This window comes from Castor canadensis, chromosome 2, assembly GCF_047511655.1.
Source record: "Castor canadensis chromosome 2, mCasCan1.hap1v2, whole genome shotgun sequence".
Classification (NCBI taxonomy): domain Eukaryota; kingdom Metazoa; phylum Chordata; class Mammalia; order Rodentia; family Castoridae; genus Castor; species Castor canadensis.
In genome coordinates this window covers 138,902,783-138,916,461 of record NC_133387.1, presented here as the reverse complement: position 1 = coordinate 138,916,461, position 13,679 = coordinate 138,902,783, and the positions used below count along the sequence as shown (strand labels likewise).

At 38.1% G+C, this 13,679-nt stretch overlaps 1 protein-coding gene across 1 annotated transcript in view; it reads left to right on the top strand.

Moving 5' to 3' along the window:
- Secisbp2l (SECIS binding protein 2 like) overlaps window positions 1-9,368 on the top strand; it is a 49,955-nt gene extending 40,587 nt beyond the window's left edge. The window contains exons 16-18 of the mRNA XM_020160573.2: window positions 248-402; window positions 1,944-2,163; window positions 5,326-9,368. Of these exons, the coding sequence (XP_020016162.1) occupies window positions 248-402; window positions 1,944-2,163; window positions 5,326-5,999 (1,049 nt within the window). The 3' untranslated portion in view covers window positions 6,000-9,368. The remainder of the gene's footprint in view (window positions 1-247; window positions 403-1,943; window positions 2,164-5,325) is intronic.
- Window positions 9,369-13,679: the final 4,311 nt, after the last annotated feature.

Here is a 13,679-nt window from a genome sequence, read left to right as displayed (position 1 = left end):
AATCCCTATGGCCAAACAAAAATGCTGGATTTGAAGGAATTTGGGATTTAATTGGTGGAGAAGAAAATTACATACATAAATGGATATATAGGTCCACATGTAATACAAATTCCAGTCGGAGAGTATGTGTTAATACCATAAGTGCTACATGCTTTCAGAGAATGTTTTCCTGCACTGTTCTGTGCTTCAACTAGATTACCTTGGGGAATGACAAAATTGAAATCTCTGCATATGGTGATTTTCTTAGGTGGCCTGGACGAAGCACTCTATAATGTTATAGCCATGGCCCGGGAACAAGAAATTCCTTTTGTGTTTGCTCTTGGGAGGAAAGCTCTCGGTCGCTGTGTGAACAAGCTGGTTCCTGTAAGTGTGGTGGGAATCTTCAATTACTTTGGTGCTGAGGTAAGAATTTAGAAGACACACACCATCACTCCTCCAACACAGCCCCTAGACAGCATTTTCTATTGTCAGTACATTTAAAGGAATGACGTAGTGATTCTGAAAGGATGAGTGGAAATTCTTGTGTCTTAAGTTTCCTTTTTAGTAGTGAAAACATTTATTTAGGTTAATCCTACAGGTGTTTGAAAAAGATTTTATTCCTATGTCTGCCAAAGTGTTTTTTTCACCTGAGCTCAACTGTAAAATACTTGATAATTTATTTAACTGCTAGTTGAAGATATCCAGTATTATGTAATGCAAAATAATCTCTTTAGTCTCTATGGTAGTTATATTTTGTGTGGTAGGCGTTAAGAGAGTAAAGAATCCTTTAATGGAAGGAATTTTCCTTTAGAAAATGAAATTCCTAAACCAGTTGTCAGAATGGTTCTTACCCTTGATACTGTCCCGGGGCAGCCTCCTAATTCAGAGCTTGCTATAGGAGCTGATAATACGGAGGCTACTAAATTAGAGTGGCATTTTAGCACTTCTTTGTGAAGTTGATTCTAAAGTACTTTGTGATATCATTGACAGAATCTTTCCTCTTACCAGCCATACTGTTTATATATTTAAGTATATCTCCAGTCCAGTTGCTTCCTGTCCAGTTGCTGTGTTTGCATGGAGTTATTTATTCCATTCATTCTAATTTTCATTTAGCTGATATTCTGGTTATTTAGCTCCACATTCTACTTCCAGGCTCTATATTCTGTTTTTATAATCTGCCTTTGGTCCAATAATCATGCTTGCTATCTTGCAAGTACCATATTTTCATCATCTCCAGTGCCATAGGTATCCATGCCATCACTCACTTCCTTTTGGCCTTCTTCACTTATTCCAACAAGAGCATGTCACAGGGAGCTTTCAACTCCTGTGGATTCTGCCATCTTCTACATCCCTGAACACTCATTCCCTTATATTCTAATTCAAATAAGACTCCCCACTGCTCCCTCAACAAGCCTTGTACTATTCTTGGGCCTGTGTCTTAATTCATGATCTTGCTTGTTTAGCTAAAACTGCCTTATCCTCACCCCTTTTCTAGTCCTGTTTTGTATATCATCTTCCTCAGTGATGCCAGGAGTTAGATTTAATGCCTTATCTAAAGCCACACACTTTTTTACCTCCAAGCATTTATGGCACTGTACCTCGAATTATAGCTGTCTCTCATCTCCCTTCAGTCATATACAAAGGTCTGCAAGAGCAGAGTTGCTTTTTCAGTACTTGTACTCTGGTGCCAGCCTAAAGGAGAGTGCATTTGTTGAATTGATAAATTTCTAAGAACCTGTACTCAATTACATTTAGTGTTTGAATCAAGAAATTTCCCAAAGCTTGTGAGAATTACATAAACCATGGTTACATATGTTCCAATGTATTTTGTAAGGTTCTTTTGATTTGTATAACATTTTGTCCTGATTAAAAGTATACCTGACCCTGAAACAGATATTTATTGCTAGAAATATGAATAAAAAATACAGTAAAAATGAACTAATCAGAATCTCTGTGTCTTTTAGAGCCTATTTAACAAGTTAGTAGAACTCACTGAGGAAGCCAGGAAAGCCTACAAAGACATGGTTGCAGCAATGGAGCAGGAGCAGGCAGAGGAGGCCTTAAAGAATGTGAAGAAGGTACCACACCACATGGGCCACTCCCGGAACCCCTCTGCAGCAAGCGCCATTTCCTTCTGCAGTGTTATTTCTGAACCCATCTCTGAAGTAAATGAGAAGGAATATGGTAAGTTGTTGCATACCATTTTAAATGAAATAATTTTAGTGATTAAAATCATTTCCTAAGTAATTTTCCATTTTACCTTTTGTTGTTATCTTTATTCTTGATTATTCATATTTTGCTCCAAATTTTGGCTATACATTTGCATTAAATATGCCCATTAAAAATGAGAATATTTGAGGGCTGGCAGTGTGGCTCAAGTGGTAGAGCACCAGCCCAGCAAGTGTGAGGTCCTGATTGCATATCCCTGATTACACCACCAAAAAAGAAAAAATAGAATATTGGGGACTAAGAATTTCTATGAGACCCTAGAATTTAATTGTAGTGCCAAAATCTTTTTTTAAAAAAAGTCCAAGAGAATCTAAATATCAAAATGCACCATACTATGTAAATATTAGGGGTTTTTATTCTAATATCTCAGTAATTAAAATTTTATATTTACTAAGTACACTAAAGACCTGAATATTATTCAGAGTAATCCTATAAAACCTAGACATGTGGCATTTGCTTTGAGTTGAATCTGATTGTAGTCAAAAAGAAATACAGACTAAAAAACAGTGCTTGTGTTTAATGTTTAACCTCATTTATTGCTGTCTACATCCTAGTAGTTTGTCTTGTTTCTACAGTACCTTGAACTCTTTTAATGAGCTTCTTGAAGTTCCTGATTCATTTCCTTTTTTCTTTTTTTTAAGTATAGCTGCCTTCTCCTTTTTATCTTTGTTCTTTCTTGTCATTTCTCATTTTAATCTTATCTGGGAAATTTATTACATAGCTTATTGCCACTGAGTTATTTATTTATTTATTTATTTAGCAGTTTCTTCCCACTCTTCCTTTTCTGGACTCCTCCTTAGGTGTTTGGAGTGCTTTTGGTAAAGTTCCAGACCAGAGGCACTTAACAAGTTGTCTGCCTTTTAGCAGACAGGTGGACAGGTGTTACTGCTGGCTAGAGGCAGACATGTTTATTTTGCTGGAATCATAACTAGTTGAAAATAAACAAAATAAAGTGCTAGCTTTGTACATAAGATTAACCATATGTAGTGAAACGCCAGATCTCAAAAGCAGACTGCAAGATAAATCTATAAAGCTATGGGTTTGGGGAAATGGCAAGAGTGATAATGGTTTTTATATGGGCACATAGAGAGGAAAGTCACATGAAAAGAGAGAAACTCAGGAGACTTAGCACCAGATTTAAAGTGTTCAAAATGGGTTTATTTGTTTGTTTGTTTGTTTTGGTGGCCCTTGGGTTTGTACTCAGGGCCTCATGCTTGCTAGGCAGGCACTTTGCCACTTGAGCTGCTCTGCCAGCTCTTAAAGTGTTCAAAATGGAACCCTTGGTTTTGAACACTTGACCAAGGGATTTTAGTTTTAATTAATTAAACTCTGGACCTCTCTTTAGGAAATAACTTGTAAGGAAATATAAATGTGACTGTAGAGGTTTTTTTCCCTAATTAAATACTTGTGAAAATGTTCATTTAATATTAATAGTTTTTTTTTTTTTTTAAGTACTTACTATATGGCAACTGGAGTGGGAGTGAGGAGGAGGGATGAGGCATAGAACAGCAAACAGAAAAAGTGGGAGTTCAGGTCAGTGAATGCCTCTCTTAGGAAAGACTTCACAAAGGAACTAACATTTAAGAGTGGTTATCAAGGATGTGTAGGAGTCTGAGGGTAAAGTAGGAAACAACTCGTACAGAGCGAACAGTGTATGCTGAGGCATAGCTTCTGCTGTAACTTCAGGGAACAGTGAGAACTCAGTGATACAGAGGAGGCATGCATGGCTGGGAGAGTGGAATAAAATGGGACCAGAAAGAAGTAGAAGGGTTAGATCATGAAGGGCCTAACTGTGCCAAGTGGAGGAGTCTGAATCCTGTTCCCAGGTAATATGAAAGTCAGACAACAATACAATTAATTCATAAAACCAGTTAGGAAGACATAGCAAATGTATAGCAAGATAAAGAAGGCATGAGCTAGAGCTGAGCTGGGCAGGTAGCCCACTGGTACAGTGCTTGTGTAGCATGCACAAGACCCTGGGCTAGATCCCCAGGACCACAGAAAAGAAAGAAAAAAAGTCATGAGCTAAGCAGTGACCAGAAGTAGTAGTGTTTGAGCTACAAGTGACATGATACAGTGATGAGTTAAGTGGAGTGAAGGGGATGGTAAAAGAGAAAGACAAGTTGTAGTGAAAGCTCACATTAATGTATTCAGCCTGATTGTCATCCATGGACTACCCAGTGATACAGACCATGTGTGGGGCACTTTAAGTCAGGTACATGGTTTATACAGAAAAAAGCTTTCTTTCCTACAGATACTTCAGTATAGAACAGGCCCTCCCCACTCTCAGTCATACTCCATGACAACCTATTTTCGCTCAACATTAATGTGAGTATTTCACTACAACTTGGTAAGAATAGTGTACCTATAGAATATACATAGTAGCTTCAAGGTAATTGAATGATATTTTAATTTAAAAAGTAAAACAAAAAAATAGGGTGGAGGATGTACTTCATCTATTGATTCTTGGTACAGTTCTTTTTTTGTTTTGTTTTTTCTCTGAACTGATTTCTTCTTATTAAGATTGTCACCACTGTATATATAATAACACCTTTTGGCCTTTCAAAATGACTGTGTAAGTCAGGCAACATGCATTATAAAACTAATTTTCACAGGTGTTAAAAATCCATAGATGGATTCATTGCCTATAAATGGAAACACATGACCCAAAACTTAGGCAATATGCTGACTGAATGTGGTCCAAGCTCATGAAATTAGAACTATTTTTGCTGGATATCCTGACTCTGCTATTTGTGAGTTGTGAGTCCTTAAGCTCAATATACTTCTAGGACATGTACAAAATAGACAGTTGATTTTCTTTGACTACATGAATTTTATATATGAATGCTGATGGGTTCCTGATAGTATAAGATCTTTTCTTTCCAAAGCATTAATATATTTTTGACTCTTTGTTTATTTTGAATGCACACTTTTTTTTGAAAATTGCTTTCCCTTTATGATATTTAAACTAGTACTAAAACTAAATTTAAAATTTTTCCGGTCAGTTGTTGAACCAAACAACAACTTTTGTATTTGTTCTTCTCTCTTAATTTGGTGTTTTTAAGTTCCACAGTTCTGAAACGGTGTTGTTTTAAAAAATGTGTCTACTTTTTATAGAAACAAATTGGAGAAACATGGTAGAAACTTCAGATGGACTGGAAACATCAGAAAATGAGAGAGAGGCGTCTGGTAAGCACAGCACTTCTGAAAAACCCAGTAAGCTTCCATTTGACCCAGCTACCGTTGGTAAGCAGCCGTTATTAGTGGCTGCAGGCGGCACTACCTCAGCCACGAACCCTGGGAAGTGTACAGCAAGTGATAAAGAGGAAGTGAAGCCTGATGACCTGGAATGGGCCTCGCAGCAGAGTACAGAGACTGGTTCTTTGGATGGCAGTTGCCGAGATCTTCTGAATTCCTCCATCACCAGCACCACCAGCACTCTTGTACCTGGCATGCTTGAGGAAGAAGATGATGAAGACGAAGAAGAGGAGGAAGATTATACTCATGAACCCGTATCAGCAGAAGTGCAGCTCAACAGTAGAATTGAGTCATGGGTCTCAGAGACCCAGAGGACTATGGAAACCCTTCAGCTTGGAAAAACGCTTAATGGTTCTGAGGAAGACAATGTGGAGCAGAGTGGAGAAGAAGAAGCAGAAGCAGCTGAGGTTCTGGAGCCAGGGATGGACAGCGAGGCATGGACTCCTGACCAGCAGGCCAATCCTGAGCAGCAGAAGCCTAGCAGCTCCACAAAGAAAGAACACTCTGATTCTGCTACACCCCAAAATACGTAACTCAGGAAATGTCCGCTCTCTGTCTCCAGCTGTGTGAGGTTGCAGTCATTATCCTTGATGCTTCATCTCAACATTTTGCACTGTCCAGTAGTTAATTGTTGCTTAATTCCCAACAAATTCTTTGTAGCTTTTAACTGTTTTATTATCTGTAGCTTAGCTTTTATTAGCATCTAAGTGTCTTTCTAAGAATTGTGTGAAAAATCCAGATTTATTTCAACTTATTTTGTAATGAAAAACAATGATTTAAAAAATGAAGACCAGGTTCTAAAGAAAATAAATTTAAAATATCTATTTAAGGTCATTTTGAGAGCTCAAGATCAAGGTTTGAAGGGTAAGAACAGTTATCAATGTTTGTTTCAAGACTAGAACTCCTCATTCTTAATTTGATCAAAAAGTTGTTTAGACTTATTTTAAAAAGAACTGGAAGTAGGGTCAGAAAAGTAATTAACAGGCGAGGGTAACAAGTCAACAAAGTATATTATGTTTAAAAAGTGATGCAGTTCTGTTTGGTGATCATTGTAACTTATTAAAGTTGGGATGGGCTAAAATAGCTTCCAGAACTTAGGCAAGTGAAGTTACCGTGCCAGATGAGAGCGGCTGGCCTCATTTGTGGAAAGTGATAGGTGTTGTCTGTAATACTGAACAGTTAGTCACCCATGATAGGACCTGCCAGGTTCTGTCTTATATTTGCTTCTTACTTACCTCAGGAATGCTCTTGTACATAATCTTATTTACATAAAATTAGGCAGATTTTGACAGATGAATAATTGTAACTGATTGTATGCACTTACATGTTGACTATCCAGAAACAAAGATATTCTGGTGTGTTCTTTCTTGGCTTCTGTTTCAGGGCCCTCTTGATTTGAGATAAGGATTTTTTTGGCTATCTAAACTTGTCCTGAGTGCAAAACCATTTCATCTTTTTAAAATACACATTTCACACCTAGCTTTGAGTACTTTCCATATAACAGTGACCATAGTTACTAACAGAAAGTCAGGGAAAGGAATTTTGCACAACTTGTGTTCTGATAAGGCTTAGAAGAGGAAATTTTAGAAGAAAAGAGAAAGTTCTAATTGTGCTGAATCTATTAGATGATTTAGAGTGTACAGACATGCAGGAATTAGTTTTTTTATTCACTATTATTTATCTCTGCCCTTCTCTTGAAGTATGTGTACTTGCTTGGGAGAAATTGTACCTGGTGAGCCAAACATTTTATTTCCTAGTCAGTCACCACCTGGATTTTAGTTTATATAATGGTGGAAGAATTATAAATTACCCGTTTTCCATCTGACCTCTTCCATTCCCAGCTGGCGCACGTACACACGCATGCACACACCAGCTTTCCACTGAGAGACGCTCCCATAAGCAGACACAGACTGAGGAGGGAGGGGTAGTTTCTCTGCCCTGGATAGATGGGGCAAGGCTTTGCGTCACAGAGGCAGCAGAGAGGAGTTGGGGAAATTCCTTACTGTGCTAGTTTTGATGTTTTATAATGCTGGCATTTAATTACTGGAGAGATTAGGCTTAGTTGATGAATTGTTAATTCGTTGTGATTCACAATTTGTGAATCATAAAACTTTAGGAGCATTGCTGTATTGAAAATGCCAGTCAACTTCATTAGTGGTGTGCTGAAAAGAGGGCATTATTTTACTGACCTGTAGAAACTGTCACTAATTATTCAATACCTAGAAAACATCATGTAAGGAATGAAGCCTCCGAAATAATGATCATGGATTTACATGTGGCGGATTTTACTGTCTCTACACACTTGGAAGTATTAATTTGTTTAAAGAAATGATAGAGATTTTGAACTACTGACAGTCTTAAAAGTGAATTTAAACTTTTCCTACTTTTTATGGTGTTAATTTCCTTTGCTCAATGTCAGTGATTCAGAGAACTCTTGATCTTGAGGTAATAGCTTTTCAAAGGTTTCTTATATTTTGTATCTATTCTGAACATGAATCGTCATTTTAGATTTTTGACATTTGTATCAAAAGAGAAGTTGAGGAAATCTTCAGAACACCAGTGAGATAATTTTGCTTTGGACTTTGGAAGTGTGTGATTAAATATTTGGTAAATGCTCTCACACACAGTACCTCATCTGCCAGCAAATCCAAGGGACCATAATCTTTTTTATATGAAACAGGACATTTCTAGAGGACAACCCAAGAATTACTAAAGGAAATGCTACTATGCTGAGAATATACTTAAATACATATGGATGTCTTTATAATTTGTTTCCCTTAGGTAAAATTTGGAATTCGTGTATATTGAGTTACAGGCTTAAAAGAAGTGTGAGAATTAGGAAAGCCTTTTTTTGTTTGTTTGTTTAAGTTAATGTGATTCACTCTTCGGAGACCTAGAAAGAGATAAAATGGTAAGAGTAAGGGTTTATCAGCACAAGAAATAGAAACAGTGATTTTTTTTTTTTTTTTGTAATGTGTAGAAGTTGTTTAACAGGCACTGATTAATGTTAGATTTCTATTGTAGTACATAGCATATAAATGACAGTGTGGATTACACTCCCTAAATTACATTTCTGCTTCAGCAGATTTGTTTGCTATGAAGATTACTTCTCAAAAGACAAATGTTCATGATAGCTTAATTTTTGGTTTGAATATGTTTGTAAATGATGTAATATAATTTCTTTTGACTAAACAGCAAAAAAATAACATGTGTTACACATGGAAAAGTTTTTACAGGCTTTAACAGAAAGTCATTTTTGAAGAGATGGTTATTTTATATGCTTCCAGTATTTGGAAAAGAATTAGTCAAAAGGAATTCACATAGTTTAAATATTGATAAACTAATATACAAATAATGTACTTGTCTGATTTCTTAATAATCTGGGGGAGGTGGGTGGGATGGGAATTATAATGTGCAAATGAATAGTGATCTCTACATTCGTTTTCAGCTTTTTAACATAAAATTGCTAAATCGTAACACATTGTTACTTTAATATGTGTATAAAGAAGTATTACTGTTTGTAAAGCTGCTTGTTTGCTTAAAAAAAAAACTTGTCATGTAAGTATTTTCTGTACATTGTGCCAACAGGTTAGAACATTAATCTGCTAAAAACTTAGTGTTTTTTATTTAAATTTTTTTCTGTGAAATAATTTATTTACAGATATCTTCCACCTCCTTTATCCTTTCAACTTTTACCCACATCATAGAATCACCCACTCTTTGCTTAATAAGAAATCTGAATTCTGATTAATGATAAAAATTTAAACTTTGTTGGCACATCACACCGTAAAAGTATTTGTATTATTTTGTAATTTAATTTCTAAATATACCACATGACTTTATAATTTAATGTCTTAATTGTAATGCTCTAATAAAACTAGCAAAATTAGTATGAATTATAACATGAAGAGATTTTCATCTTGTTCTCTTGCTGTATGAAGGATAATTGTTAAGTTTTGGAGGGTGATAACAGCTGTTTTGCACTATGTAAATACTAGTGAGGGTCTTCTGTACTAATAAAATGATTATTGAAATTTAGCTTATTATTTAAGAATAGATACTTGATCTGCTCACCATGTAGGATAGAAAAAGAAAGATTTAGCTCATATTACTCAGCCCTCACATAACTTTACCAAAGAACATTTTGTAAAATCTTCATGAAGAAGTTAGTGAAAGTCTCCTGGGGGGGTTAGTGTGACCGTGGCATGGACCTAGGCATCTAGCCAGAGACCATAGGTGTTGGAAGGCTCCTTTCTAGCAGCTCCTTTGCTTGTGCCAAGTGCTGTTCTAATCCATTTCCCAGTATTAACTCACTTAGCCTCACAATGCCCTGTGAGGCACGTGTCATTCGTACTGTACTATTCACTTTTCAGATGACAAAACAGTCGGAGATATTAAGTAACTTGTCCAAGATCCCACAGCTGGTCAGTGGCAGCACTGGGATTCAAACTCAGTCCTGTTCCTTGTGTCTGCACAAAGTGCTCAGGTGTGCAAACTAAGCATGCATGTCATTACCTTCGGGTGTCTCTTCTGCAATGTAAAACTTGAGGAATGAACTAATCGCTTTAGGGACTGGTTTCTTTGGGGCTCACCTGATCACTCTTCCCCTATAGTAGTTCCAGATTTTGTCACAGTGTCACAATGAAACGCAGGGAATCTGAAAAGAGTCTTGTGTGTTAGAAAGTAGCAGGATGCTAGTTTTCCTAGCAAAAGGACGTTTGTTGATCACAGAGAAAAGAGGGATATTGCATCAGTGTATCAGATTTTCCCTTAATCGATGTTTGTAGTTCTTTTCTCATTAATAGTCAGTTTTTCTCCTACGTGACCAGAAGAGGGTGTGCATGGCACTTAAAAACAGTGGAGAGCTATTACGGAATATTCACGTTTGAATGTGGGATAAGGAAGGGAGTATCCTCAACTATAGGCCTTGCCATAAAATGTGCTTAATTCTGAGTTCGCTGAGAACTCAGAAACCATGGGTATTATGTTGTCAAAAGACAGTATTTGAGGACCAGATATCTGATTACAGATATCACACCTGTAATCCCAGCCCCTCAGAGGCAGGTAGTATGATTATACTTCAAAGCCAGTCAGGGCAAAACATGAAAAACTGAAAGCAAAAGGACTGGGAGCATGGCTTGTGTAAGGACCTGAGTAGAGTTCCCCAGTACCGCCAAGAAAAAAAAAAAAGACATTTGGACCATGTGTTGAGTAGTTGTGTGTAATTTTGAAATTATTTCAGCAGTCCAGTCAATACTTCTGGCTTGGGTTCAGGTGGTACTGCCATAGGAAATGTGACAGCTGGCTTTTTACATCGTAGGCATCATTGGCCTCCTTGTGGATTGCAGAGGCAAAGCATGTTCCACTAGAATTCCCATAATGCAAGGTTTGAGGAGTTGGGAGGTGTTTCACCTCAAGCCCTGTGTTCCTCCCCAGCCCACTCTCATCTTGACACCATATATTTTGCAACCCTGAGACAAAGAGATGTTTACTCTTAAAGAAATGGCATGGGTAATTGTGTGGCTATAACCAGTCTGTGCGTGTCCAACCTTTCCTTCTGGAAGCAGAAGGTTGGCTTAAGTAAGAATGAGAGCCAAGACAGTTGGAACTTCTAGCTGAGCATGGCACTCTTTATCCAACTGCTAAGGAACCAAACAACAGAATTGTGGCCTGTGAACTGTGCTTTCGGAGGCTAGAATCACATAGCTTTCTGTGGGAGGGAGGGGTACTTCATCTTGGAAGCATCAGGCATGACCTTGGCTTTGAATTACCCAGAGGGAACAGCCTTCCAGGGAACGGGGGTGGATTTGAGGTTTCAGTTGTACCTGTATCTGCCAGAGGGAGGGAGATGTTAGTAAAAGTGGCATCTACTTAAGTGTGTACTTCTTTGTGTCTCAGCTTTCTCTCTCTCTGCCTGAATTGGAGAATTGAATTGCTTGAGAAATTTATTTATTCATTCATTTATGGTACTGAGGTTTGAACTCAGGGCCTGGTGCTTTCCAAGCAGGTGCCCTACCACTTGAATGATGCCCCCAGCCCTTTTTTGCCTTAGTTCTTTTTCGGATAGGGTCTCATGCTTTTTGCCTCAGGGCTGACTTCCAACAGTAACCCTCCTAGCCACAGCTGCCTGCGGAGCTGGGATCAGTATGAAATCAGAACTGGTGGTGTCCCACCACCCCCAGTTCTATTGGTTGAAAAGGGGTCTTGATAAATTTTTACTGGGGCTGGCCTCAAGCCACAATCCTCCTATTTCCACCTCCTGAGTGGCTGGGATTATAGGCATACATACTGCACCTGGCTTGATCCCCCATTTCTAAAGCCAATATTCTGGCACAACTGGTGAGTTTCTAACAAATGCAGCAACATTGTAATTAAGGTAAAAGAATATATTCCTACTTTACAATATTCAAACACAATGATGACCAAGATCATGACTAACTTTTACTCTTTCCCCTAATACTTAAGATGCGCTATTATTTAAACTATTTAATAAATAATCTTTTACATGAGGTATCCAGCAAACTGCAGCCTATGGCCAAATCAGCCAGCAGCCTGTTTTGTAGCGTTACGTTGGAACACAGTCATGCTCACTCATTTACAAATTGTCTTTATGCTACAGTGAGGAGTTGAGTAGTTGCAACAGATCACAAAGTCTAAAACACTCACCAGCCCTTTACAGAAAAGGTCTGCCAGCCTCTAAAATTGAGATGATGTCCAACGGTGCTTTACTGTCCAGTTCTTTCAGGTCTGGAGATGATGCATCTGCTGGGGATTTGCATATTTTAAACGCATTCAGCTTTGCCTGGTGGTGGACAACATGGGGAGGCATGGGAGGAGTGTTGCCAGATGCTCTGATCATACCAGGCCTTGGGAGGCCTGAGTTTATGTTGTTCCATTCTCTATTCTGTCACATTGGGCAAGTCCCTTGAATCTCTAGTTACTGGTTTCCTACTCAACCCATGAGAGACACACCAAAAGGCTTGGCTCCTCCTTAGGAAGACAGAGTATTCTTTGACCAAGAATGGTCATGAGTTGGACCAGTGTTGGACACATTCCTAAGACTACCATAGCCAAAGACTGCCAGTATCTTCAATGTGGCCTAGCATCCAGACTGGGTCTAGCAATTAAGCCTATCTAACCCTTGCTCCCTCGAAGTTTTGAATTGGAGGCCACAGGAAGCAGAATGGGGCAGGTGTGCAGAGAGAGCAGGCTGTGGGGGCAACAGAGCAAGGAGCTGCCTTCAGTCCTGCTGGCTTTCATGTTTAGTCTGTGCCCATGCCTTTATCAGCACTCTCCTCTTAGTTGTGTAGTTTTTTATGTGCTTGACATATTTAATAATAACCAAAAGGAACCTGTCAACAAAAACACAACCATTTTCTCTTCCATAACTGACTTCTTAAACTCTGACTTCAATATTTAGACAAAGAAAATTAGTGGAGTTCGTAATAGCCAAGCTATGGAAAAAACCCAGATGCCCTAAAACTAATGAGTGGAATAATAAAATGTGATTATATATATGTATTCACACACAAAGGAGTTTTATTCAGCCATAAGGAAGAATGAAGGTTTGAAGTAAATGGATGCAACTGAGGGACATCATGTTAAGTGAAATAAGTCAGGTTCAGCAAGACAAAGCCTGCATGTTTTTACCAACATATAGAAGATAGATCCAAAAGATAAACACATACACAAAAACAAACATGATCATATACCAACTCAGATGTACAACATGTTTGTAGCACTGGAACTACTCTATGGAACTCGGGGGGAGGAGAGAAAAGAAAAGAGAATGACAGACAACAATATCATAATACATAGCTTCTGTGAAGGTAGAGGATATAAGATAAGTATTGAAAACTGTTGAATGCTGGGAGGTGGAAGGGAAAGGGTGGAGAAGAGTAACCTGAGAGATTGAACTAATTAAAGCACACTCACATCAGGGACGCACTGAGAAACCCCACTGAACATTGACTTAGGAATTAATAAGGAAAGACAGAGGACACTCCATACTAATAAAAGGGGAAATAGACCAAAAGGAAATAACAGTTATCAACCTATATGCACCCAATGTCAATGCACCCAATTTCATCAAACATACCCTGAAGGACCTAAAAGCATATATTAACTCCAACACAGTGGTTGTGAGAGACTTTAACACCCCATTATCATCAATAGATAGGTCATCCAAACAAAAAATCAAAAAGAAATCCCAG